Raw genomic sequence first — 26,570 nt, 5'->3', positions numbered from 1 at the left:
CCATCCAAAGGAAAATGATATTAATTAATAGTTTTCCTTTGATATGAGGGTCATTTCATACATTGCTAAAGATGATTTCATTCATGTATAGTGACTTCAGTAATTTACAATGACAGTGCGGATGGTCTTTTATGCTACTTTTGTTGTTTATATAAAATCATTTCTGGTGAGGAACGAACACCTGAATAAATAAATACAAACTTCAGCACCTAAATTAAACCAGTTTAAAAATGGCTTTTTAAAAACTTTAAAGTGCCCCTAACCCCAAATTTTTTTTTTAGCCGTCTGAAAAATTCTTTTGTTGCTGATCACATTGATGAGAAAATTATAGTCGTACGATTTTTGCTCGATTTTCTGCGAATTTTTAAAGTTCGCAAAATACGCACCATTTTTGTTCACCGCCGAGTTTTAAGGAGATTGGGTCGACTTTGGTCTATGACGTCAACCGGGGAAGCCATTTCGCGTGTTCTAGAGACGCTGAGTGAGCAGCAGAGGGAATATTTTTCTACAATGCCCGATAGATGTGTTGCTGCGAATTGCAGTAATGTCGCAGATCCTGCGAAACGAATCTTTGTGCACAACATAGCTTTCTTTGGTGATTCTCGACCCGAGGCGATCAAACGACGAAAGAAATGGGTCGACTTTGTCAAAGCCAAACGAGCCAAATGGGAACCAACAAAGCACTCTGCAGTGTGTTCAGTGCACTTTAAGCCGGACGACTACATCTTTCAGTACACCTTGGTGCCAGAGCTAGCCAAGCCCTCCGTGCCCAGGCTAAAAAGAGACGAGATCGGAGTTGTTGTCTTTCCGACGATTCACGCGATCGATGTGGATACATCTTTACCCCAAAGCGGAAGGGCCAAAAGAAAGGTGTGAATATTTCTCCTTGTGCCGCCAGAACGAAACTTGTTTTATTTTTGCCATATGTTTCTATGCTTTACGCTGTTCATCGGTTATTTCTTAAAGGTTCTACGAGATGCTCTAACAGAAGCATCGCCTAGTACGTCGTCGATAGAAAGTAGCGCAAAACCTTCTGAGCATATGGGAGAGGAAGCGAGCACGGAGGAGATGCCAGAAGATGTAACTGAGGAGATGCAAGAAGTTTATAATGATGTACGGACCGAGAACCCAGAGGACTTGAATGATTCCAGTTGTGCAAGCTGTCTTGCCTTGAAAGGAGACAACAGGAAGCTGAGAAATCAGGTTAAGTCACTGCAGTGCAAATTGAAGGAGAGAAGAAAGAATCTGAGAAAGACTCGAACTCAAGGTGTGTATTCAGGTAAAATTTAGACGTGCGTTTTTTCATTGGAAAGATAAGAGCTAATTGGAAATAATAATGTGCATACTTTTGATTCAATCAGAAAAAAAAGTCGTTGAGCAACAAATGGCTGCCGAAGAAACCATTTTGAGTGAAGATTCAGATGGGCCACACAGTGACCATGAGGAGGAGTGTGCTGAGTTAGATGAAGGTGACAATGGCACAGAGTATGAAGACGAAACAGGCACTACAACCGAAACAGAGACGGAGACTGAGGAAGAAATTGAAAACAGTAATAGGTGAGCACTAGGATACTCAGAACTATGTGTCTTCAAAAAAAGAACAATTTTTGAAACTGAGCACTGTACCTACTAATCTACTCTTTCAGACATAAGCTTAACTTAGCTTTATAGTACGTGAAAAACTTACATTGCATTAACTATTGGGGGTCAATTTATTTTTATTTATTTTACATTGTTTTATACCCACTGTGCAATTTTCACATTTGTAGTATCAATGATATATACCTGCATGATCATGTCCGTTTTGTCTACAGGTTATCAGTTGCTGGTACAAATTTGAGGACAGAACCTAAACACATTGTTTCTCAGCCAATTGTTGCTTCTGTTTCAATTCTGTCATGTCTGGAAGACAGACAATCCAGAGCTGGAGGCCAAGCAAGTTGGAACAGAGGCTGTCATTACCACCAGCTGTTCCAACCCCAAATGCCCTAAACAGGTGAATACCTGGCATAGTCAGCCTTCAATGCCAAATTCACAGATACCGGCTGGAAATTTCCTCCTTTGTATGGCTGTTCTTCTGGCTGGAAGTTCTGCCACAAAAGTGTTCCAAGTCTTCAAGCATATGGGCCTTTGCTGTGTTTCACTTAACACATTCTTCAAATACCAACGGGTTAGTGCTGAACATATTAGATAGACATATATTACACTGAAACCAGTTGAAGCTAATCAAACAACTACAAGTACCTACACAAGGGGGAAATAAGCAGGCATGTAACAAAGTTCAGCTGTGCAACCTCTGGTAAACTCTGGGTCCACTATCCTCTCAGCAACCACTGACCATAGCTAATTGCTACTAATGGCTGAGTACTCTGCTAATCGCTGCATCTACAAGTGTTGCCTGTTGTTCTAATATTGCATTGTGTGGTTCTAGAAAATATCTATACTCCCTCCCACAGAAGGATTGGAATTTCCTGGGGGGGGGGGGTGGGAGGTTCTATGAGACCAAAAAATTTAAAGAAACATATGACTTTTAACTGGAATTTCCAGAGGGGTAGGGAGAGGTATAGATATTTTCTGGAACTACGCATTCCTTTATATGATTATTTTTGTATTTTTGTTATAGGGCAAATTGTTTCCAACAATATTGATGTACTGGGAAAGCTATCAAGCCAAGTTGCTAGCCAAAGTGAAAGCTGTCCAAGAAGGGGTCTCCATTGCTGGTGATGGCAGACATGATAGCATGGGGCATAGTGCAAAGTTTGGTGCATATACCATGTTCTGCTGCACTATCCCCATGATCATACACTTTGTTCTTATACAGGTACCATACATTTTTGCAATTTTAATGCTTTCTTTCAGATGAGAGAGGTGTCTTAGATGAAAAGCCCTTCAGAGAAAGTCCATGTCTATTGACCTGTCTCAGTTCATTATCGGCCTTCCCTCAGTCTTCTTTATTAGCCCTAAAAACTTATCCAGAATCCTGATTAATGCCTACAGTTCTCAATTTCGCTAACATGTACTTTCATATAAAAGGTTACTTATTTGTTATACTAATGGGACTTACTTTGCTTTATTTAGTTGCCATTTTAAAACCCATAGTAAGAATTACAAACTGACTAAGAAGCAATATATTAGATTGCTATAAAAATGACAATTTGAACCAGTTGACTACTTGTTTTTGCACATGTAGGTCATTGCCAGTGCTAAATGTTATTATTGATTTACCTACTTTTAATATTGCAGAGAAACCAGGCAGGAAGTAGTCCCGCAATGGAGTTTATGGCGTTCAAGGAATGCATCAACTTCCTCCTTGCTTATGGCATAATAATAAAATGTTTTATCTCAGACCGCCATGTTAGCATTGCGTCACACATGAAGAAGGTGTTAACTGAAATAACACATTACTTCGACATTTGGCACTTGAAGAAAAGAGCTAGGTTCAAGTTGAGTAAGAAATAAATTATTAATCTATTGATTACTTGCACAGGGTTTTAGAAATTGACATAATTGAGAATGTCTTTCACGTTGTCAGTTATATATATGTATATACAGATAGATAATTATGTACTTAACAAAAGTATGCCTGTACATACATATCATGTATATAATTGTGCTAAGAAGCATTCCCATTTGCTGTCAGGTGGCTCACTATTTGCCTTTTTTTGTATATTCAGTTCATCCAGTATGTTTTATGCTCTTGGTCTTATTGAAGTATTACATATGTTGCTTGGTCAGTTCTTATATTTTGTTGCTTTTTTTTTTGTCAGAAATCAGGAAAGTGTTGAGCAAAATTTCGAAAGAAAAAGGTTGTGAAGCACTATGTGATTGGATTAAGCCTTGTGAAAATCACCTATACTGGAGTGCGGCATCTACACATAGTGGCAATGGACTGGTTATCTATGCGAAATTTAAGGCATTCCTGAGCCATATTGTAAATAAGCATTCCTCACTGCCTGATGCTCTCTTCAACAAATGTGCCCATGGAATAATAAGTCCAAGAAAGTGGCTTAGTGTTGGTAAGAGTGGTTTAAGTTTTCATCTTTTTACCAGGGGTACATGGTCCCAAAATTTGTTTCAAATGTAATACACGACCCCTCAACCATGTAGTGCTTGAATGATAATTGTGTTTTACATAAAGGATTGTACTTTACTTTACTTACCAGTGATATGTCACAAAATGTAAATGTACAGCTTATTTATTTATTAATAATTTTATTCGCACCTTATTTATATCTTTTTCTCAGGTTCTATTGTATATGAGAAGCTTTGCTCTGCTCTGACCAACAATAGTCTAGTGAGAGGAATTAAACAGGCCTCTCCATTTGCACAGACAAGCTGTCTTGAGGGATTTCACTCACTTTTAAACCAGTTTGCCCCGAAGATGATAGCTTATTCCTATGTTGGGATGTACTGCAGGTATTCATCATCATTTTGCGTACGACTTGATATCTACACATGTAGATATGCTGTTAGTAAAAAGAAAAAGCCACTGCAGTCCTAAACTCTGCTAATATTTCCATATTTTGCCTTCTTAGGCATATCCTGGCTATAGTTCACTTCAATTTTAACCTCCAAAGAGAGGTTAAAAAGAGAGATGGTGTGGAGCAGGTAAAGGTGTCTTACCCCAAGTTCAAAAATGGGGAAGCCACTGTGCGCAATGCAAGAATTGTACAGAATTTTGGTAAGCAATATTTCTATATACCATCTCTTCTAGTTAGTGCAGTTATATGTGTGTCATTTTTGTCCAGATGATATTTTTTATCTTGATGAATTAGCTTTTTCCATTGCACATGTTACATGTAAACATGTACATGTAATTTGTTGACAGTGATTGTTGTCTCCTTGATGATTCATGTTGGAAATATGCTTGGTGGCTTACTTTTTTGTATATTATGTGGAGGAAATTTTTCAGACTTATCTGAAGACCAGTAAAGACGATTTAGACGATGCTGCCAGCAGACTTAGAAGAATGACCCCGGCTCCTATGAACACGATGTTGGAAAAACAACCTAGAGGAGAGACTATTAAAAAAAGGGACAAGAGAAAGAGTCTGGTTGTTGCTGATGTCCCTCCCACAACTCCTGGTACTTGTTGCATGCTCATTTTTCCTTTTAACAATGTGAATTACACATTTTTAAACTGTTATTAGTTTTGCTGAGACAAGAGTCAAACAATTTTGAAAGATAGACACTGTAAACTTAGTTTTCTTTGCTACTACATCACATGTAGCTCATGCACCCTAATGCCAAATGGCATGACATTTTGCAATATATTTCTGTTGGTTTATTTATTTCTGTCTCAGTGTCTCAAGCAACTGCAAGCACCACTAAAAAGACAGCACCAAGAAGGCCTGCCAAGTCAAATGCAGACAGCACTGCACCTTCAAGAAGGCCCAAAAAAAGGTCAAATGCAGACAGCACTGCAGCTTCAGGCATACCTGCAAAAAAGGCCCTTAGGAACAAGGCTTCATCCACCAAAAAGACAAAAAAAGGGTCTAATGCTAGCAGAAAAAGACAAAAAAAATAATTGTATATTGCATTTGTTATTGACTTTTCAAACTTTGTGTGTTATTTGCTTTGAAGTTTTTTATATTAAAAGTACAACAATAAGGCTAAATGCCACAAAAAGTGTTTAGTGTTTTAAATATAAATAATTAAATAAATACAACATTCGAGAAAATATACAATTAGAATAGCATAAAGTATAATTGGAGGAAAGAATGCAAAAAAAACAAATAAAACAAAACAGGGAGTGGTTCATCAAAGACACAGCATTCTAATTCTCTTCATCAAGGTCAAAGCCAGTGAATTTTTCTTCCTCTGAAGTTCGAAATTCTTTTCTGATCTTCATATATGCACATGCTGGAAGAGGAATTCTTTTTTTGCCAAGAAAACCACAGACCAGGCGACAGAATTCCCTGTATGCAATGCTACGGAGGTAACTGTGGACAAGAGGTAACGGAAATAAGCAAAATGCATGTATTTTGCCAAAATTAAATATCTATATATATTCTTGGTTTTCACCAGTCATGTGATCAAAACTAAAAATCGTAACCATTCAATAAATAAATTCAAGAATCTAGGATATGATAGATGATTGCTATATAAACAACCTCGCCAAGAATCAGGTTTCTGCTGTTGTTCATTCGCCCGTTATTCGCAGAAGCGTGTCATCCAAATTTATACAGCTTTGTATGGAGACGCCATGTTTGTGCCCTTCGGAGGGGCACAAACATGGCGACCGTAAAATAACAAAAACATCCGTCCTTGAGTTTTGCTATTGAAACGAACATTTTTACTCTAGTGCTCCGACACATTGAAATAAATGCTTCTTCTAGTGCAAGCACCGTTTATTTAACAAAAACTAAAGCGATAACTCGTCTTTTGACCTACGCGACAGTCTTTTCTGGCCGCCATTTTCATGTCACGCAACGCAAAAGCTTGGAGTGCTCTGTTACAAAAAGAAGAACTCTGTCGAGCTAAAACATTGCCAAACGTCACGTTCCTACAGGGCCTTTTATCTGATGAAACTAAAACCTCAGAAGGAAGGATAATTTCTAATTTTGGAATATGACTACGTCACATGAAAACCAAGAATATATATCAGTACATCCCTCAATCGGTGAACTTAGTTTTGTAAATTATGAAAAAGCCCAGGATCTGCTAGAGTGGTTTCAGCAATTTCATGGCAATTATTGGTTTTATTATACAAAAACCAATGAAATACCGGGTGAGCTTTCGCGGAAAAAGCATACCTCCACAGGTGAACAAGATCACTGTTGCTATGGTTACATAATAACTGGTGCCTTTTGCAGCGAAAGTGAACTGGGTTGACTTTTTATTGGTGGTTATCTAATAAATATTCTTCAACACTCGAAGAGAATTTTCGTATCTCCGCGCGGCTATGTAATATCCTGTATCTCTGTAAAGTTTTATCGATCCCCAAACCACTAAGACACATTCTTGTACAACTGCGGCCCTCCTGCCTCAGAAGGTTCACGAACGAGTTTCAAAACAAGTGGATAAATTAAAGCAAAACTTACCGTTCTTCCGAACCGGTTTCTCTGTATCTTTCTCTCGATTTCATTCGAAATCGGTCAGCTGCCATGCGAAGACTCCACTTTTCAAGACACACAGGTTTGAAGCCAGGATGCGCAGTTATGCATTGGAGTGTCAAATCAGGTTGTATGTCTCGTTGAACGAGATTGCTGTTTAAGGCCTCTTCGCACCCTTCTAGTTCTTTACAACAGTAGCACTCGCTTAAGTTCTGTAGTAGCTGTCAATCACAGTTTCCACAAGAACACCTTTGGAAAGGAGAGATTCGGCATAAAAATTTAATTCGGCTTACTGTGCAACGATTGTCTGATTTTATAGCAACATACCAGGAATCCACTCGTGTTGTCCCATTGAGTCTTTTCTCCAACATTCGCTCAAGTTTTTCGTTCTCCTTTTGCTCCTTTTCATACTCTTTCAACCATTCCTCATCTGCTATCGGTTCATCCGTATCAGCCAGGTCACAGCTGTCCAGACTTTCTTCACTTTTATTTGACGTAACTTCCAAATCGCCATCTTCCTCTTCCATTTCATACTCTGGGAGAGAACAGACATCAGAGTCCTCGGACTCGACCGAATAATCGGAATCTATGTTGTCAGATGCCATTTCTTAATGCATATAAATGATTTCGGTGACTGCGAGTCACAATAAGGAGATTTAAGGTTGGAATTTTCAGATGAAACCCAGCTGATCGCACGATCGTCTCAAACGCTAGGAACTTGGCTTCCCCCGCTGACGTCACAGCTACATTAGGCCCAGATCTCCTTTCGCGCGGCCGTGAACCAGAAGATCGCAAGTTTCAACCTTCATAGATACGCGAGGATTTGATCGATTACCTTAATTTTTTTTTTAATCTTCACCAAATAATGTATTCTCTTTGAAAAGCAGTAGAAAAAATTTGGGGTTAGGGGCACTTTAAGTCTTAATATTGATGTAGAACCTTGCATGACTGAATAGGTGGCACAAAAAGAGGAAATGTGACGCCTGAAGAACAAAACATCGATCAAGAACGATCACGTTCAGAACAGTCCAGTTGTGCATGTATGATTCACTGTACTGACCATGATACAGAACTAGTTAGACCAAAAGATGAGGAGTCCTGGAGTACCCTTGTAAGAGGCGAGCAGCTGCTGTTCGTAAACACAAACACCTTGATATTGCTGAGACACTAAATGAAGGAGAAATCCCAACATTTACTGTCACAGAAAATGTCGTAGCATGTTTACCACGAGAAAGCTCTTGGAAACAATTTCAAAGCAGCAAGCTGAACTGACGACCAACAACCAACGGCCGCTAAGAGGACCTCGATCTGACAGTCCCCTACCATGCACCAGCACAACTTACGAAGATCTCTGCATATTCTCTGAAAAGAAGAATCTTAAGGGAACAAGAAATCGGGAACCCTTGGAACAATGCAGAGATTTGCGTGCAGATCGCTCGATTAGAAAATCAGCCATGGAAAAGGACAGCAGGATTCTCGTAATTGCGTCGCGTGAAATCATAACAGCTGAAGCTTGTTACCACAGGACATGCTTCAAGGGGTCTACTAGGACTGAGGCAAGTCCAACTGCGGCTTCCGATGGCTGTGGTGAATCACTGAGAACATGAGTATGCTAATCTCAAGTGAGAAGCTTACCAGATGCTTACATCAGATGATTACATCAGATCGGATGTTCTTACAAACGAGAAAATAGCCAGATTGACTGAAATGAGAGAACTACTTTTTATCATACGTATCTCATGGCTTTGGTTGTTGAAGAAATCAAGTTATCTACAAAAAAGCACATGAGACAGAATCTCTAGGCAGAATGTGGCGATGTCCTCCTCTTTGAAAATTTGTTAGAAACCACCAGTGTCTTCATAGTTCCCGCCAATTTGACACACTTCATGTAGCCAAATACATAACAACCCTTCTTCTGGAAAAACAGGACAAAGCAAGCCAGTCTTAGCGGAGCTCAAATATAAACCGGGCCGCTATTGGCATTCGCGAAGCTATTCAAAGAACAGAAAACAAAATCTCAGTGTCCACGCCCTTCAGATCTCGCGAAGAGCGCAATGAATGTTCCCAAAGAGTAGGGTTCGTTCTTGCAAACATATCTGACTGGAAAAAAAGAGTGGCCAGATAAAAACTGTCATCCAAGAGTGCAGAGGTTAATGAAATCCTTCGCCCAAGATCTGATGTTTAGAGTGAGCAGAGTAAAGATTAAGCCATCCAAACAGATCCCTCTTCCCTATGCTGTGAAAACCCTGACGGATAATGTTGAACTCATCCAAATGCTTAATCGTTGCGGCCACGGAATCGCCTATTCCCAGTTTGAAGAAATCAACACTGCACTGTGCCGTAAAATAATGACATCAACAAGTGAAATCCCATTGCCAGATAACATCCAGCCTCATGGTGGCACTACTTTGTCATGCGATAACATTGACCGCATAGAAGAAACGTTATTGGGTGAAGGAACATCGCATAGAGTAAATGGAATAGCTGTGCACGCGAGGCATTTCGGACCACAACTTCTCCCGGAACCATCAACACAGATAGTTCAGACCAAAAAGAGTGTTGAGGCACTGGATGCAGAAAATCTTCCATTTACAATCCAGAAGATGGTTACGGCCCTTGTTCTAGGAGATTTGTAGAAGTTACCCGCCAAAAAGCTCCTGAAAACACACGAAGAAAAACCTTTTAAGGGTCTTAGTGCGACTACATGCAGATGCATCCGAACACAAGCTGCAGCAGTGGAGAAAATTCCTTTTGAATCCAAAGAATAAAAAGGCCTTCACAGAGTTTGTGGTAAAGGGGTGGAAACGGGATTAATACAGAACACAGTCAACAAGCAAGGTCACTTTTCGTGCGAACGTGACTGTTACGAGATTACCTCACAAGCTACCAATATAGTTGAAGAGCTCAACCCCACACAGGAAGAAGCTGATACCAGGCTTATTGCCAGGCTGATACCAAGCCTACCAAGAAATGCAGCTCATGCAGCTAAATCACGCTACAAGGCGGCGGTTGTGGCATCAGAAGATACAGACGTATTCTTACTTTGCCTGGCATTTAATTGCTTTATTCGGCATCCATGTATATCAAGTGTGGAGTGCAGACAAGAACTAGATATGTCAGTATCTCCAGTGTGGTGGCAGCCGTAGGAGAAGAACTTTGCAAATGCCCAATTGGTATGCATGCTTTCATTGGGTGTGACACAGTGAGTGCCTTTGCTGAAAGAGAAAAGATAAGAGCCCTACGACTTGTCAAGCAACAGACATCTTACCAAGAAATGTTTAAGCAGCTGGGGATGAAATGGGTTCTATCAGATATGCTTTTTCAGAGCCTTCAAGATTATACATGTAAGCTTTACTGATAACTGAGAATGATACTGATAACATTAATGAGCTGAGGTACAGGTTATTCTGGATCAAGAAGGGTGACATCGACTCCTCCCAATTACCACCTTGTGTCGACTGCTTGTTCAAGCATGCGGTTCGCGCAAACTTCCAAGCAGTCATTTGGAAGCGAAGTCTGCCAAGCTGCCAAGGGACGCGAACCCCATTGCTTTTGGCTGGCGCGAAGACGGTGATCACTTTGTCATTGACTGGTGATGAGCGGTGACCCAGCCCCTACAACCGTGCTAAAACTACTGTCTTGGTCGTGTACAAGGTCATGTCAACTTGCTACCTGCAGTTGCCTGGCAAATGGTTTGAAGTGCACGGATGTGTGCAAGCTATTAGACTGTGACAACAGATGTGAAGATTCTATCGAGGAGTTTGTATCAGATGACAGCAAAGAAGACGAAGAAATCTAACTTTAATTATCAATGTAACACATGTACAAGCAGTTTCTTATATCCTGAATAATTATTCATATTTAACATTTGGCAAGTTTAGCCATGGAAACCATCCAGGAACAATTTCTTTAAGTTAAAAATAAGTTGTTGACATAAGCTCTGAAAACGTTTGAGATTTTCAATAACTAAAAACCAGTGTGTGTAACATGATTGTATTTGCATTTGCTTGTATTTGACCGTAGTAATCACATTTGTACCAGTTCTATCTGTTCAGCCCAACCAAGCCATTTGCAATTGATCACGTGATAAGCCTGGTATAGCTACTCATTTGACATGGCTTTCTCAAACTCATTAATTATTCATGAGCTGATGACCCAATCAGCTCGCATCAATTGGGTCAGGTGCATGTATGTTGATACCCAATGAACATACGGATCAACACACGGTAGATTAGTTCAAAAACTGATCAAGACACTGATCAAGAAACTTGAATTTTAATCAGTCTTAATTATAATTCTAAATACAGCATTTTTCCAGCTTAAATCATTGCTTACAACAACAATACACCAACATATTATTCCTTCTTAAACATCGTTACATTAATTGTACAGTTTTTGAATTTTCCTTTCTGGAAAACAACATCCGTTAAAGATTGATCCTGTTTCTCTGTGGTAAAACATGTAGTTGTACTAACACTTGGACCTAGGATCTTTGAAACTTTAGACACATTTTCTTCTGTAGGCTTTTCGTACTGCAACAATGCATTAGAACGATGTCCCGACCTTTCGCGAATCAATTTTTCTTCAACCCCAGAATTGAACAGGGAGGAAACACAAGTAACGCGCAAACTGTGAGCGGTTTTGCGTTTAAAGCCTGCCGCATCGCACATGTCAGGCAAAATCTTGTTCAAGCTGTTGATGCCTACGGGCACTTTATCGAATGCGAACCTAGTTTTTGATGGCTTAAAGTAAAATGCAGTAACTTCCTTTGCATGAGTCTCAACTAACCCTACATACAATCTGAATATCTCAACAAGGCACGGCTCGTGCTTTTCCTCAATAGAATGACAAACGTGCTTGACCACTCGCGGCACATACTTTAGATCACAAAGACCTCCATGCTAAGTTTTAGAGGCATTTTCTTCAAACTTAATAAAATTTGGACCAATTTCAAAGTTGTTTACAACAATATTTCTGTGATCTCCCCCCCGCAACCCAAAAACTTTTCCGTTGTAGAAATAGATCGTGTTCAATAACGACTTAGCTCATGTAGTTCCAAGCAATTTCTTTTCCCAGAATACTGCTTCTTCTTGCTCGCTCACAAACTCCTTTTCCTCTTTCTTACACTTAATGTGAAGCCCTTCTCGAATGCCATTCTTCATCTCGGCATCTAAGCAACGTCGGAAAAGGACAAACCTTCAAAAAATAACACAAAATTAAAGTCCTGAAACAGTGCATTTTAAATTACTAACCAATTCGGTCTAAAAGTTGTCAAGTACCTTTTGTCACTAGTGTCCAGAGGATTCAAAGCTTCTGATCCATTTTTCTCCTCCAAATAACGCTTGAGGGCACAAATGATACCATAAATAGACTTTGGAGGGTATCTTTCACTGGACTTTTTAGCTACCTCCATCACAAATTTTGACAACCAATAGTTCAGCAACAGAGCGTCCATTCCAGCAATATCTACACTCACAGCGGTAACATTGTGTAAATCGTAGTCCTTCAAGAGACCGCCACAATCTAATACCGGAACTTTAACCTCTCTCAACCTCTGCCATTCGTTCACAGCCCACTTGTTTTTATACTTACTTGAAACTGGAACAGCATCATTCACCAAAACATTTTCTTGAGAAGAGGTTTTTGGAACTCGAAAACGTTCTGATCTCCACTCGATCTCCATCACGCGGCATAATGTTAATTTATTAAAAATTCAACCTTTAAAACTTGCCCACATGGCCGCATATAAAAGATTCATTTCATTTACCATATGAATAAAAAACAGACAATAGCCTATTGAGCACGCCTACTAATTACCTATTCTTCGAAAAAAATTCTCATGCTACTTTGAGAAGCCAGCTCAAAAACTCGTGCTTCGTTTTTCATCAGGGGTTCCAAACACCTCGAAACAATAAAAGCACTCCGCCTTCGGCATCGTGCTTTCATCTGTTTCTCGGTGTTTGGAACCCCTGATGAAAAACTCGCACTCGTTTTTGATCTATTACATCATATACCAAACGAAGCAAGAGGAGTCAAAGTAGTTTAGGACGAGCGTTCGAAGGTAACCAATGCAATTTACCCGAGCACTTTCTTTTTTTTCACATTTTCCGTCTTATTGTTCATATTTATAATTTGACAAGTGTTGCCATCGAAACCATTTAGCGATAATTCCTATAAGTCATATATAAGTTATTGGAATTAGGTCTGAAAACTGCGTTGGAAGTTTGCAATAACCAAAAATCAATGTATGTAACATTTTCAGGTTTGCATTTAACTATTATTAGGCATCTTTTTACCAATTCTGCTTATTCAGCCAAACCGACTGACCCCATTTAATCATGTGATAATCCTAGTAAAGCTACTCCTTTGGCATGGTTATCATACACCAAAATAACCTAGAGAAATCAACGTTGTTAAAAATAAGTGTTAGAGTTTGTCCCTCGTTTTGGTACCAAATGGCTCTTTCCAGGGTCCTGGCCCATGGACTACAGGGGTCGGAACTTTTGACTTCAACTGTTAGTAGACTGGGCCCTACCGACGCCATCTTGGATGACCGAGAATGACTGGAAACAAACTGAACAGAATTGGAAGGAAACAATGTTCCAGATCGCTGGCTGTGCATGAGATGCTCAGAAGTTTGGTCTTGAACTGAACACTGTTGCAGATATTCTGTAAACAAGGCCTTTGTTACAGATCTTAGTTTTTCCTTAAAGGTTAACTCCATTGCTAAACATCATTGATTTGTATTTTGAAAGTTGTGTACGAAAACAAATTTCCGAATCCTACATAACATAAGACTGTTTTTAATTTAAGCTCAAATGAATTGAAATTATGAACCATTTTGTTCTGTATTCACCTTCATACATTCAATTTGCAATGCATGTTGTTTCTAAGCATGGTTATAATTTTAGCACTAAGCAAAATTGAATTATTGAACTTCATCTTTATGAGCCTACCATGTGCAGTGTATTATTATGAATTATTATACATTGAACTCTTTTCTGTTTGGCCAAAAGTGTACAGTGAATTTTCGAAATCAGCGCCTGTGATGTCATAACTGCAGATTATACAATAATTGTGTCAAGGACACTCAAGGTCACGGGTAATCACGCCATGTATGACCGCGTTGCATGATTTCTAAGGGTAATCATGTCAAGTTTGCACACTTTGTGTTGCTTGCCATCAGTGAAGAAGCAAAAACATGACTTCCATTTTTTTCCCTTGAATGTATAATAAAACAATTATTGGATGAGGTTTTTGTGATATCCAGAATATACAAGGTCTCGGTAAGAGTTATCAGCCTCAGCCTTCGGCTTCGGCTGATAACCCCTACCTCGACCTTGATTATTCTGAATATCACAAAAACCTCATCCAATAATTGTTTATTAGTGAATACATCTAAGATCTTGAATCCTCTTATGGGGCTTTTTTCATATTTCTCTACTACAGATAAAGGTCATCATTTTATTTCCATCGTTTATGCTTAAAATGTAAGAAATCAAAATGTCATAATGGTGTAAGACATTAGTTCTGATAAGAATTTCCATGTTTTCTGTCTTGTTTAGTCGTATATGTTTAGGGAGTCATCACAATTTTAATATAAATTAGATGACATTTTATATTAAACAGACGTTGCATTTTGAAGTTGTTGCCTTGTAGCCTTTTATTTACAACATTTTGACGTTTAATTCTTTTTTTGACAGACCTATGCCTTTTTCTAGAAAGAGGTGGAGAATTTGCATTCTTTTGAACAACACTAATATCCCTGGAATGGGGTATTTGCACTCTCTCAACCAAGTCAATTTCCCTGGGGTCAGGCATTTGATCTGTAAAGATGATCGGAGTTCAAATCCCCCGCCTTTCCCCGGCCTCCCCCCCCCCCCCCCGCGGCTTAACATTGATAGGTGCATTACGTAGACCAAAACATCCCACATGAACGCCTCCAGATAGACTTCCCACAAGTAGACTTCTACTGCTATAAAATGAAGTCGACTTGTTCTGCTTGCTCGGATTCAGATTTAAAATTTGTATAATTTTTTGCACGAAACATGGGTGTGACAATAATTCACAGCCTACCCCTAACTCCCTGGAGTTTTTTTCAAATATTTCAGAGCGAGCATAAGCAGAAGAATAAACCATATGCCCAGTAACCAGAGCTATGTATAATATCAGATTTAAAGACATAGTTTATTTCAAGTTGAACAAATGACGGGTCAAAATTTTAAAAAATATCAACAAAAAGACTTGAGCTGTATTATAATTGATGAGAAAACAAGAAATTGTATTTTTTCTTTGCCGCATGACAAAAGCCGAGAAAATTGAACACGCAAAAACGAGTTAATTATTGACTTTGAACGACAAAACAAATCCAAAAACAACAAAATTTTGATTCTCGGATGACATCTGAGAAAACACTGGAAAATAACAGCAAAAAGACATATCTAAAGTACAATTTAAAAACAAGAAATCAGATAATTTTGCGTGCGACAAACAATGCAGTGCAGTGAAAGAATTTAGAGACAAATCGTATTTCAACTGTACTAAATTAGTGCCTACTTAGTTGTTTTCTCAGGAGTTTTATAGTAGCTGAATAAGACTAAAAAAGTGTATTTGAACGAAGCGAATAAACTAAACAAACACGGCCGCGGAGGTCGCCGTCATTAAAATATGCAGAAATCCACAGTGCAAAAATATTGTTAATTTTAAAAACCTAAAGTTCCCAAAGAAAGGTAACCAAATGAAAGAAACATGACAGGAAGTTCAATAACAATAAAGTTTCATTCAAGATGAGGCAAAAAAAAACTTTCTAAAAGCAAAAAAATGTTCAACATTTTGCAGACATGCTTCGCTGCATGACAGCATGTTCAAATTAATTCTTTACGCTAAAGTGAAAGCTTGAGTTTTTATCAGCCGTGGCTTTGGTAGTCGTTCAAGAATTAGAATTAAATTTCGAAGTAATACTGTGCATTACCACTTTAAATCTGCTTTAAATCCACAATCTGTATTCAAAACCCACTTGAAAGCGCAACCACTTTATAAACACATTGGTTGTATTTACCTTCAAAAGCATCCTTAATTTGTGTCAGAACTTTCTGGCCCCAAAACTATACCTTTGACTCCTTTCTCGTTCAGGGTCGATGCCTGGTCTTCCATCAAGGAAATCAAAGGAAAAATAACAAGACAAACTGTCTCAACAACTTCTCTTTCACCATGTTCAAAAAGTCAAACGGCCTAATGTGGAATGTTAAACTCTCTTCAGATCCAGTTGCTGATCACGACGACTAATGTATCCTTCAGCTACTACGTTGATTCACTCCGATTTCTTTGAAACCAAGCTTCTCGAACAAAACATCTTGTTTCAGCTTACCTGTGTTGTGTGTAGCTTGCGAAGAGCCCCGGTGCAAAACATGTCACGAAGACCTTCCCTCAAAACAAATGTTGCGACTCTATTTTCCGACGAATGAACACATATGACCTCTAAGTTTTAAAAAAGGCACTGTCGAACGTCACAAAAATCCACGAACGCCAAATATACTCACTGACAGTTGCCCGGTGAAGGACAAATTGACCTCCAGATAATCCTGGTACAGACTTGAGCCCACCGAGTTATCAGCGGTTTAATTATTATGGTGTTTGTTTTCTCCTTCCTATTCATGTAATGTTCACATAGCACAGGGGGTAGTGGACAACATTGCGAGGCGAGAGGTTCTGCGATCGACTCTGGGTGGAAGGTGGTTCGTTTTTTTTTTCTTTCTTTTTTCATTGTTTTTAGCGATACAATAAATGCTCTGTATTTATATCATTTCACTCGCTATATGCGCATTTACCATACCGTAACCGTACTTAGATGACTTCAGTTTCTGTAAAATCCATACGAAGTCAGCATCCAGTGAGAACTTCTGCTGCTCATCGATTTTACGATCCTCAATGTTCTCATTTTCGGTGGCTGAGTCTTCTTTAACTTATGTCTTTTTAATTTCGGCCTTAAAAACAGCTTATTTTAATTAAAGATGAACAGCAATTTCAAAGTAAGCCGCAAGCATACCTCATTTGCATAATGTTTACAGCCCATCGAGCGAACGACATTTTCCTACAACTCACGATAACTCGTGTTGTGCATGAGCAATTCACGAGTTAGAAATGGTAATGTACATTATTACTTCGAAGTTGAATTCAACTTTTGAAATGATTGGTAAAGCCACGGGCGTTGAAATAACTGCAAAAGCAGTCGGCAAAAACTCAAGCTTTCACGTTAGTGTGAAGAATAATTTGAACATGCGGTCATGCAGCGAAGCACGTCTGAAATTTTGAACATTTTTTTGCTTTTAAATTGGTCTCTTCATCTCAGCTTGAATGAAAATTTATTGTTATTGAACTCCCTTTCGCATTTCTTTCATTTCGTTTCCTGTATTTGGGAATTTTAGGTTTTAAAAGTGAACAGTAACTTGCACGCTGGATTTCTGCATATTTAATTTATGGCAACCTCCAAGAGCTTTGTTTATTTAGTTTATTCACTTCATTCAAATATTTTTTGGAGTCTTGTTCAGCTACTACAGAACCACTGACAAAAGAACTAAATGGCCACTGATTTAACAGTTGAAATATGACTGATCTCAAAATAATTCGCTTCTTTTTGTCGTCTTTTTGATTTCTGACTTTCATCTTTCTTTCGCAGCACCATAATATTTTCGTTGCGCAGCGAAGAAATTACTTGATTTCTTGTTTTCAGATTGATTTTTACATGAGTTCTTCGCTTTTATTTTGCGTTGTTTTCTCAAACGTTAGCCGTTATAGTACAAGAAATTCAATTTGGTTTCGTTTTTGTCCTCAAGAGTCAATAATTAAGTCATTTTCGCAAAGTCAATTTTCTCAGCTTCTGTGGGACATTTTGTCGCACGGTAAAGAAATAATATAAGTTCTTGTTTTCTCATCAGTTTTACACATTAGGTTAAGTTCTTTTCGCTAATATTTTGTAATATTTTGACCCTTCATTTATTCGACTTTAAATAAACGATGTCTTGAAACCTGATCTTGTGGTTACTGCGCATATGGTTTATTTTTGTCCTTTCGCTCGCTCAGAAATATTCCAAAAACTGTTATAATATGCATTAGCACGTGCCTCTAGGGACCTGTTCCTGCGGTGCTTCAGTCTATTTAGTATTCTGTTATAGCTTGACATTCAGTTGCAATCGTGTGGACTTCGAGTAAAGTGTATTTTGTTTTACTCCATGGGTGTCCTTCATAATATTACATGGTGGCAGCGAGTAGAAAATTGGTGTACTTTCTCTTGGCCATCGACAAATTAAACTGTCAGCGACATGAGCGATGAGGAAGGCCACAGTGGAACCAGTGGAAGCTCTTCTACAGTTGTTCAACCTTCAACGAACCAGTCTCCAATGTTTCATCAAATTTCGCCGCCTCAACCTCTTGCTTTGCGGCCCAGCGGAGAAGTAGCTGAGAACTGGAAGCTTTGGAAGGAAAAGTACAACAACTATTTTGTTATTTCTAGGCTAGACCGAGAAAGCTCTCAATATCAGCTTGCAATGTTCAAGCACACGATCAGCGATGAAGCTTTGAAAGTTATCAAAACATTTAGCTACACCGAGGGCGAGGATTCGAATAATTGGCGAGTGGTAATGGCTAAAATGGAGAAACACTACATCAGAGAAGTCAATGAGATCTAAGAGCGATACTGTTTTAATAAGGACATGCTTTCAACCAAGTCGGTCAATTGTTTCGTTGCTGAGCTGAAAACGTTGGCTAAGACATGCAACTTTTGTGACTGCTTGCGTGATAGTCTTATCAGTGATCACATTGTGCTTGGTATTAAAGATGAGCAGACCACCAAGAAGCTACTGAGAATTCAAGATCTCACTTTCAATGGGTGTATCGATATCTGCCACAGCAAAGAAGTTACGGCACTGCACATGAAGTCGCTATCGGAACCGGTGGACAACATAAACCAGGTCAAGTCTAACAAAAAGAAGCCTTGAGTTCTGACACTGGACAGACAGTCGGGAAAGAAAATTTGGTGCAAGTTTTGTGGCTATGAACATGCCCCTGAGAGAAAGAAGTCTCCTGTGTGGGGCAAACTGTGTAAGCGGTGCAAGAAAAAGAATCATTTCGCGAAAGGGTGCAAAGATGCCGTGGTTAACGCCCTTGAGAGAGACGAAGATTTGGAAGAGATCAGTGTTGTAAGAGTTCAAGCTATGAAGGATGAAGCTGTGTTTGCTCAGATGCCGGTTCAGCAGAAACCTGTGAGATTTTAAATTGACTGTGGAGCCAGTGCACACATTGTGCCTTGTAAACATGTGAAAGGTGCAGATCTCGAGCCCTGTTCCGAGTCCCTTGTTATGTGGAATGGCACCAAGGTCAACCCTACTGGGACGTGTGCTCTGCCCGTTGTCAATCCCAAACTAATACAAGGTATAAAGTGAGATTCTTAGTTGTCAAGGAGAATCTAACTCCACTCCTGGGTTTAAACGCTACCGAGAAGATGGGTTTGTTAACCGTAGACAATGAGAACTTTGTTAACGTTCTGGAGAATTTAGAAAACGATCTTACTAACAAATACCCAGATGTATTTGATAATGGCCTTGGCAAGCTACCTGGAAAGGTTCATCTGCAAGTTGATCCGGTTTGTCAGCCAGTGATTCTCCCAGCCAGGAAAGTACCTGTATCTGTAAAGGAAAAAATTCAAGGCAGAACTCAAAAAGGTTGCAGGATCTAAAAGTTATTGCTCCTGTGGATCAGCCGACTGAATGGGTCAGCCGGTTTGTTGTTGCTGTGAAAAAGTCTGGTGATTTATGTGTCTGCATTGATCCAAAACCGTTGAATGCTGTTTTAAAGAGAGAAAGATACCAGATCCCGGTCATTGATGATGTGTTGCCTGATTTAGCCAAGGTTCGTGTGTTTACAAAGGTTGATCTCGCATCCGCTTTCTGGCAATTGGAGCTGGATGATGAGTCCAGTCTGTTGACAACTTTTGCAACTCCCCATGGAAGATACCGCTGGCTTTGTATACTGTTTGGGCTGTGTGTCTCGAACGAGATATTTCAAAAGCATTTGAATCAAGAGTTGTTAGGCCTGCCTGGTGTAAAGTGTATTGCCGATGACGTACTAATCTATGGAAGAGATGATGCTGACCACGATAGTTCCCTGGAGGGGTTCATGAAGAGGTGTCAGCAGAAGGGCATAAAGCTCAACGGCACGAAATTGGAATACAAGTGTAAGGAAGTCCCATGTTCTGACATCAGAGGGCCTGAAGCCAGATCCACAGAAAGTCCAGGCAATTACAGAAATGCCGTGACCAGAAAAGCCTGAGGATGTGTCACGTTTGAATGGTATGGTAAATTACCTCAGTCGTTTCCTGCCAAACCTGTCTGACGTAATGAAGCTGCTACGGGACCTTACCTATAAAGATGTTGAATGGTGTTGGTCCGATGCGCAAGAACGTGCTTGGAGTGAAGTGAAGAGCCTTATCACCTCTGCTCCTGTGCTAGCCTACTACAAGCCTGGGACCCATTAGCAGTGCAATGTGACAGCAGTCAAGCTGGTCTTGGCACAGCCCTGATGCAAGCGGTCACCCCATTGCTTATGCAAGCCGAGCACAGAGACCAAGACCCGTTATGCTCAGATGGAAAAAGAAATGCTTGCGATTGTTTTCGCTGTGGAGAAGTTTAATGACTACACGTTTGGCAATAAGACTATTGTTTTTAGCGACCACAAGCCACTAGAATCAATTTTCAAGAAGCCCTTGCACCGTGCCCCCAAGCGTTTGCAGGGCATGATAATTCGTCTTCAGAAGTATGACCTGGAGGTGAGGTACAAGAACGGAAGCAGGATGTTTCTGGCCGATACCCTCTCGAAAGCATTTCTCCCTGCCGGTGAGCAAGACAAGAATGAGTTTGAGACAATCAAGATGATGAAGTATCTGCCCATATCGGAAGAAAGGCTTCTGCAGATTCAGCAAGATACCAAAGCAGATGACTCTCTTCAAGTGCTGAAAGCCGTAATTCAGAAGGGCTGGCCAGAGCATAAGAGTAACGTCCCTAGTGTCATTTCTCCTTACTTCAACATGCGTGATGAGATGTCGATCCAGGATGGTCTCATCTTTAAGGGAGAACACGTCATGGTTGCATAAGCGTCGAGGAGCGAACTGAGAAGACAAATTCACAAATCACATCTTGGGGTTAATGGCTGTCTAAATAGAGCCTGTGAGTGTCTCGATTGGCCTGGGATGACAACTGACATTAAGAACTATGTGTCAACCTGTGAGGTATGTTGAGAGTTTGAGCGGGGTCAAGTCAAGGAAACAATGATGTCCCCTGAGACAGCAAATCGACCCTGGCAACAAGTGGCTACAGATGTTTGAGCTTAAAGGAAAAACCTACTTAGTCACCTCAGATTATTACAGCGATTTCTTTGAACTGGACCATTTAAGATCTCCTTCGTTGGTGTGTGTCATCAGGAAGTTAAAGGCCCACTTTGCGCACCACGGTATTCCCGAGCAGCTGGTGACAGATAACGGTTCACAATTTACGTCACGCGATTTCCTGAAATTCGCGAAAGACTGGGACTTTGAACATCTGACCAGCAGTCCCCACCACAGCCAAGGAAATGATAAAGCAGAGAGTGCAGTGAAGGAGGCTAAGAAAATCCTCACAAAGTGCAAGTCCAGTGGATCGGATGCTTTTCTAGCCTTACTCGATCATCATAACACCCCATCTGCCGGTATCCAAATTAGTCCAGCACAGCACCTCTTCAACAGAAGGGCTAGAAGTCTACTACCGATGACAGCTAACCTGCTTGCACCACAGGCAGTTCCAGACAGTGACCAGTGCCAAGCCAAGCTTGAGCAGCGCAAACAGTGACAAGCTCAGTATTACAACAGAGGTGCTATTGATCTGGATCTGTTAAAGAGAGGAGATACTGTGAGACTGAAACCGTTCCAGTTGGGCAAGCGCAAATGGCAGAAAGGAATTGTACAAAAGTGACTGGACAAGAGATCGTACGAGGTCGAGACGCCTTACAATGTTGTGCAGCTCAACCATGTTCACCTACGTTTGACAAATGAGCCATCACCGCCACTGACAGACGAGATACCTAATGAGATATCTGCTGAGGTACCAGAGGTGTCCACTCCCTCTTTTGCACAGTCGTAAGAGTCGCAGACAAGTTCTTCTGGAGAAGTTAGTCTACCCACATTGAGTCAAGGAAGTTCGTTTCCAAGTGGCTCGGACGTTCCTTCAGCTGCAGTGACGTCACCACCCAAGCCAGTGCTTAGACGATCAGTGCGTCAGCAACATCCACCAAAACACTTAAATGACTTTGTTTTGACATGAAGCCATGAACACTAAGAAAACTTAGAACACTAAGACCTTTAGTGCGTTATCACAGAGCGCAGTTACTTTCTTTATCAATTCATGCTTATTCGTATTGTGTATTTATAAGCTAGTTTTCTTTTCCTTCTCCATAAAAGAGAGGGTGTTACAATATGCATTAGCACATGCCTCTAGGGACCTGTTCCCATGGTGCTTCAGTCTATTTAGTGTGCTGTTATAGCTTGACGTTCAGTTACAATCGTGTGGAGTTCGAGTAAGGTGTATTTCATTTTACTCCATGTGTCTCCTTCATAATATTACAAAAACGCCAGGGAATTAGGGGTGAGTAGCAGGCAATTTCATTCAGGCGTCAATGGGTTTAAGATTTCACTCACAAAGTTCCTCTTTTGAGTACAAATATACATTATTTTGTTTTCCCTGGCCAATAAAAATATCAACACTGTAGTTTGATCCAATTGTTTCCTATGTTGTATTCTTTTCATAGCTGAAGAATAATGAATTGCCAGTACAAAACATCAAAGTGAAGATATCAGGAGATGGCACAAGAATGTCTCACAGCAGCAATGGTTTTGTGTGTGCATTTGCCATTGTGGAGGATGGACAAAATTATTTGTCAAGCTCAGGTAAGTTACTTATACAAAGAGCAACCAACATGACATTTCTCCTCATAACATCAACATAACTATAACACAATAGAATAAAACTTTTAAAACTGTTTATCAAACAACTAAACTAGTTATAGACAAACACCATCTTACATGTAGTATGATTTGAAAAAAATACAAAGTTTTTTAGAGATTCCCTTTATATGCAAAATTTCGACATCGAAAACTAAAGACATTGGCCGTGTTTTCACGAACGATTTTCAGGTTGCTTAGCAAGTGACAACCGGAAACCTCATGAAAACAGTTGGCTGTCCACCTTGCTTAAAGTTAAGCGAGTCGGCAAACTTCAATAAAATTTCCATTAAATTTAAGCCACCAAAGCAAGTCGCTTAAGTATGTCGTCAATTAATTTCGGCCAATCAAGTTTCGGCTGCAGTCAAACTACTGATGAACTTGTCAGATAAGAGGTTAACATAATTTGCATTTCGCGTGAATAAGCTTTTGTACATAAAACGTAATGGCGCATCCATTTCATAATCTCAGTTTTAATTTTCCACTCTTCAAATCAAAGGTGGGTAACTTTTCATTTAGTTGCTGATTGTCACTGCAAATGCAAAAGACTGAGTTTCGAGCTAAGAAAATACTTATTTGGCTTAGGTCTCCGTTCGTGGTTCCAACCGATGGCGACTTTGATGTCAACCAGATCGCATGTGGCCCGATGATTTTTCCAACTTGGCAGCCTGATCAGCGAGACGCTCTCCCTCCACGGCAGCAAGATTGGCAAGTGCAATCCCCAGCAATCAAAGTTATGAGCCAAGAAGGCGAGAGTGGAATTAGCAAGGGATCCGGCCGCAAGGTCAGGTCACCGAACTGAACAGATGCAGAAGTACGCTTACTGATATCTGTGTGGAAGGACTATTTTCCTATCAGTAAGCGGCAAAACTCCATTATTTGGGAACGCATCTCAAAGCAGTTAAATCAGCTGCTTGCAGAGCAAAATCTTCCCTGTATTCGTACTGCACAGCAATGCAAAGCAAAGATCAAGAATTTGGAAGATGATTTTAAAGGGTCAAGGATCACAATAACAAAAGCGGGAATGAGCGCATAACCTTCCCATACTTTAATGACCTCAACGATGTTCTTGGCTGTAAACCAAGAATAACGCCTAAGAAAGTTGCCGAATGCGGGTTTGACAAGCGAGTCCTTGTGCCTCTTCATCGTCTTGTCCCAGTACGCCTTCAAGTGCTGAAACGAGTGACCCCAATTTGAAAGAACCTGAAAACCAGGAAGATCTTTCGTTTTCTGAATTGTTATTCTTTAAACAAAAGCTGGGCCGTAAAAGAAAAGGAACGACGGAAAGCCCCTCAGTTGCCAAGAAAAAAACAGACGCCTGCTAAAAAGTCAAAGAAGGCAGAGGAGGCCGATCAGAATACAGGTTACTTCACATTTTTGACTGAGAGTCAAAACAGAGATCACGATTTCTTTGAAAGATTAGCAGAAAAAGAGGCAGAAAGGGAGCTGAAAAGTCAACAGATGATGTGTTCTATGGTTACAGAAATTGCAAAGATTTTTAAGGGGGATTAGTAAACTGACAGTCGAAGAACAAATTGACAACATATTTTGTAAACATGGAGATAAATTTTACTATAGCTCAGTTACAGTTTAAACTGAACTCAACAAATGAACAATAACAAAGTGGTCAAATATTGTTTTGAAATCTAGTTATAGAACAAATTGACAATATATTAGGAAAGAAATTGTATACAGATCAGTTATAGTTGAATTACTTAGAAGTTTCAATAAAATATTATGTTTTCCATAAATTTTTTAAAGGTTCTTGAATATGAAGCGAACAAAAGAAAATTTGTTAAAAATAGCACGAACTGTTACTGTTTACATGAAAAGTTGAAACTAAAAATAAGCTTCTCCTATTTTATTTCGCAGTCTTGTGCCTTCGCGGTTTGCGTCATGACCAGGTAGTGGGGGAAGGGGGTTTGGTCCATCATTGTGAGGATCCACATCAGTGTCCTCGTGCATATTTAAACAAATGTTATGCAAAATACAACAAGCTATAATTGTCTAGGGTATTTTGTCTATAGATTCATCGAGTTTGTCTAACAAACATCGCCATTTTCCCTTTAGCATTCCAAATGCTTGCTCTATCAGCACCCTAGCCCTACTAAGTGCTTTGTTCAATGTTCTCTGACTGGCAGTTATTGCTGCTGTTACGGGATAGGGCTTCATACACCAGTTGGTAAGTTCATAAGCAGGGTCAGCTACTATTAGTGCTTTTATATCGTCGCCATGGCCAGTGAGGGGAACGGGGGAAACTAGTATCCTGCCATTTGTGACTTCATTAATCAAGGAACTCATTCGCAGAACCCTGGCATCATGGATACTCCCAGCACATCCTGCACTAACATGTATGAAGCATCCTTTAGCATCAGCTACACCTTGCAAAACTACGCTGTGGAACTGCTTCCTATTGTAATAATCGTTAGCATCTTCATTTGGTGCAGTGATTGGGATGTGCGATCCGCCGATGGCGCCAACCACTTGGGGAAAGGAACTGACCTCTTTAAATGCTTCAATTGCATCTCTAGTTTCAGCTTCTCCTTTTAGAAACTTAATATAATCGTTACTGTGCATCTCCCGACACCAAATACCAGTCCAGTTGTTTGATATGAATTCCCTGTTGCAAAGCATCACAAAACAACACCGACACATTTCTGAACAGGAATTACTCGATGCATGTTTGCGTCCTGGCGTACGAGATGATGGTCAACAAGATTACAAATACATCAAAAGGTTTCTCTTGAAACCCGAAAATGTTCACGCCAGAGGTTGTCTTCATATTGCTTCATATTGTCTTCATATTGCTTGAAGTGGTCTCTCACACAATGCAAGTTTAAAGAATTTTTTGAAACAATTATCCTTTGCAGGAAACCACACCATTGCCATAATCAAGGGAAAGGAGGAGTACCAGACTCTGAAAGCATCGCTAGCAAATGTCATCTGTGATGTGAATACTCAACTTACTAAGACATTTTAACCCAACACAATAAACATAAGAAAATTGTATTTTCACATTCCTGGAAACTAATGCAACCATGTATGTTTGCAGGATAACAACCACCATAAACCAAAAAGACAAAAGTTTGATGTTCACTTCCAAGAATTTCTTGGAGCGTAGGTTCCTTGGGTGTTAACCTTTGTGTTTACTGGGTTGGTGAGAAACTGAAATGGACTTCTCTTTTGGGTGGAGAAAAAAGGACTCTGCTGAAGAAACGTGTTGGACAATGCTAAATGACAATATGCAACAGGCTTTTCCGGTTTAACTGTTTTTCCACCTGTCCACGGTCAATGCAATATGCGCCCCAACGGTTAATTGACTCAGCGGAGCTACACTCAAAATTATTTAGCTTAGTGACCCCTGTGATACTTCGAGAATCATCTAGTGTTTCAGTGTTGGCGTTAAGAGCTGGAGACCACTTAATCTTCCACGGCATACAGATATCCGAAATTTCCAGGAATACCCTCTCCCCGCTACCCGACTGTGGCTACAAC

General features: G+C 39.9%; 6 protein-coding genes across 6 annotated transcripts; 3 read left to right on the top strand and 3 right to left on the bottom strand.

Annotated features, from left to right (window-relative positions):
- The first annotated feature begins 252 nt into the window (after nucleotides 1-252).
- On the top strand, nucleotides 253-1,770 carry LOC145500561 (uncharacterized). The gene is made up of 2 exons (XM_081480081.1): nucleotides 253-1,267; nucleotides 1,362-1,770. The coding sequence occupies exons 1-2, from the start codon at nucleotides 925-927 to the stop codon at nucleotides 1,559-1,561; spliced, it is 543 nt and encodes a 180-aa protein (XP_081336207.1). The 5' UTR covers nucleotides 253-924; the 3' UTR covers nucleotides 1,562-1,770.
- A 723-nt stretch (nucleotides 1,771-2,493) lies between these two features.
- On the top strand, nucleotides 2,494-6,004 carry LOC145501409 (uncharacterized). The gene is made up of 4 exons (XM_081480893.1): nucleotides 2,494-2,847; nucleotides 3,191-3,252; nucleotides 3,768-4,016; nucleotides 4,215-6,004. Exons 1-4 carry the CDS (start codon nucleotides 2,648-2,650, stop codon nucleotides 4,499-4,501), a joined length of 798 nt encoding a protein of 265 aa, XP_081337019.1. The 5' UTR covers nucleotides 2,494-2,647; the 3' UTR covers nucleotides 4,502-6,004.
- A 597-nt stretch (nucleotides 6,005-6,601) lies between these two features.
- Nucleotides 6,602-7,959, bottom strand: LOC145500114 (uncharacterized). The gene is made up of 2 exons (XM_081479601.1): nucleotides 7,382-7,959; nucleotides 6,602-7,303 (listed from the first exon to the last, which is right to left on the bottom strand). The coding sequence occupies exons 1-2, from the start codon at nucleotides 7,657-7,659 to the stop codon at nucleotides 7,279-7,281; spliced, it is 303 nt and encodes a 100-aa protein (XP_081335727.1). The 5' UTR covers nucleotides 7,660-7,959; the 3' UTR covers nucleotides 6,602-7,278.
- A 3,764-nt stretch (nucleotides 7,960-11,723) lies between these two features.
- On the bottom strand, nucleotides 11,724-12,467 carry LOC145500928 (uncharacterized). Its single transcript, XM_081480481.1, has 2 exons — nucleotides 12,334-12,467; nucleotides 11,724-12,250 (listed from the first exon to the last, which is right to left on the bottom strand). Exons 1-2 carry the CDS (start codon nucleotides 12,465-12,467, stop codon nucleotides 12,100-12,102), a joined length of 285 nt encoding a protein of 94 aa, XP_081336607.1. The 3' UTR covers nucleotides 11,724-12,099.
- An 8,223-nt stretch (nucleotides 12,468-20,690) lies between these two features.
- Nucleotides 20,691-21,197, top strand: LOC145501408 (uncharacterized). Its single transcript, XM_081480892.1, has one exon. The coding sequence runs from the start codon at nucleotides 20,691-20,693 to the stop codon at nucleotides 21,195-21,197; it is 507 nt and encodes a 168-aa protein (XP_081337018.1).
- Nucleotides 21,198-23,325: 2,128 nt separating this feature from the next.
- On the bottom strand, nucleotides 23,326-25,641 carry LOC145499936 (uncharacterized). Its single transcript, XM_081479451.1, has one exon. The coding sequence runs from the start codon at nucleotides 25,374-25,376 to the stop codon at nucleotides 25,083-25,085; it is 294 nt and encodes a 97-aa protein (XP_081335577.1). The 5' UTR covers nucleotides 25,377-25,641; the 3' UTR covers nucleotides 23,326-25,082.
- Nucleotides 25,642-26,570: the final 929 nt, after the last annotated feature.

The sequence above is a fragment of the Orbicella franksi genome, chromosome 10 (genome assembly GCF_964199315.1).
Source record: "Orbicella franksi chromosome 10, jaOrbFran1.1, whole genome shotgun sequence".
Classification (NCBI taxonomy): Eukaryota; Metazoa; Cnidaria; class Anthozoa; order Scleractinia; family Merulinidae; genus Orbicella; species Orbicella franksi.
This window is presented reverse-complemented; position numbering and strand designations above follow the sequence as displayed.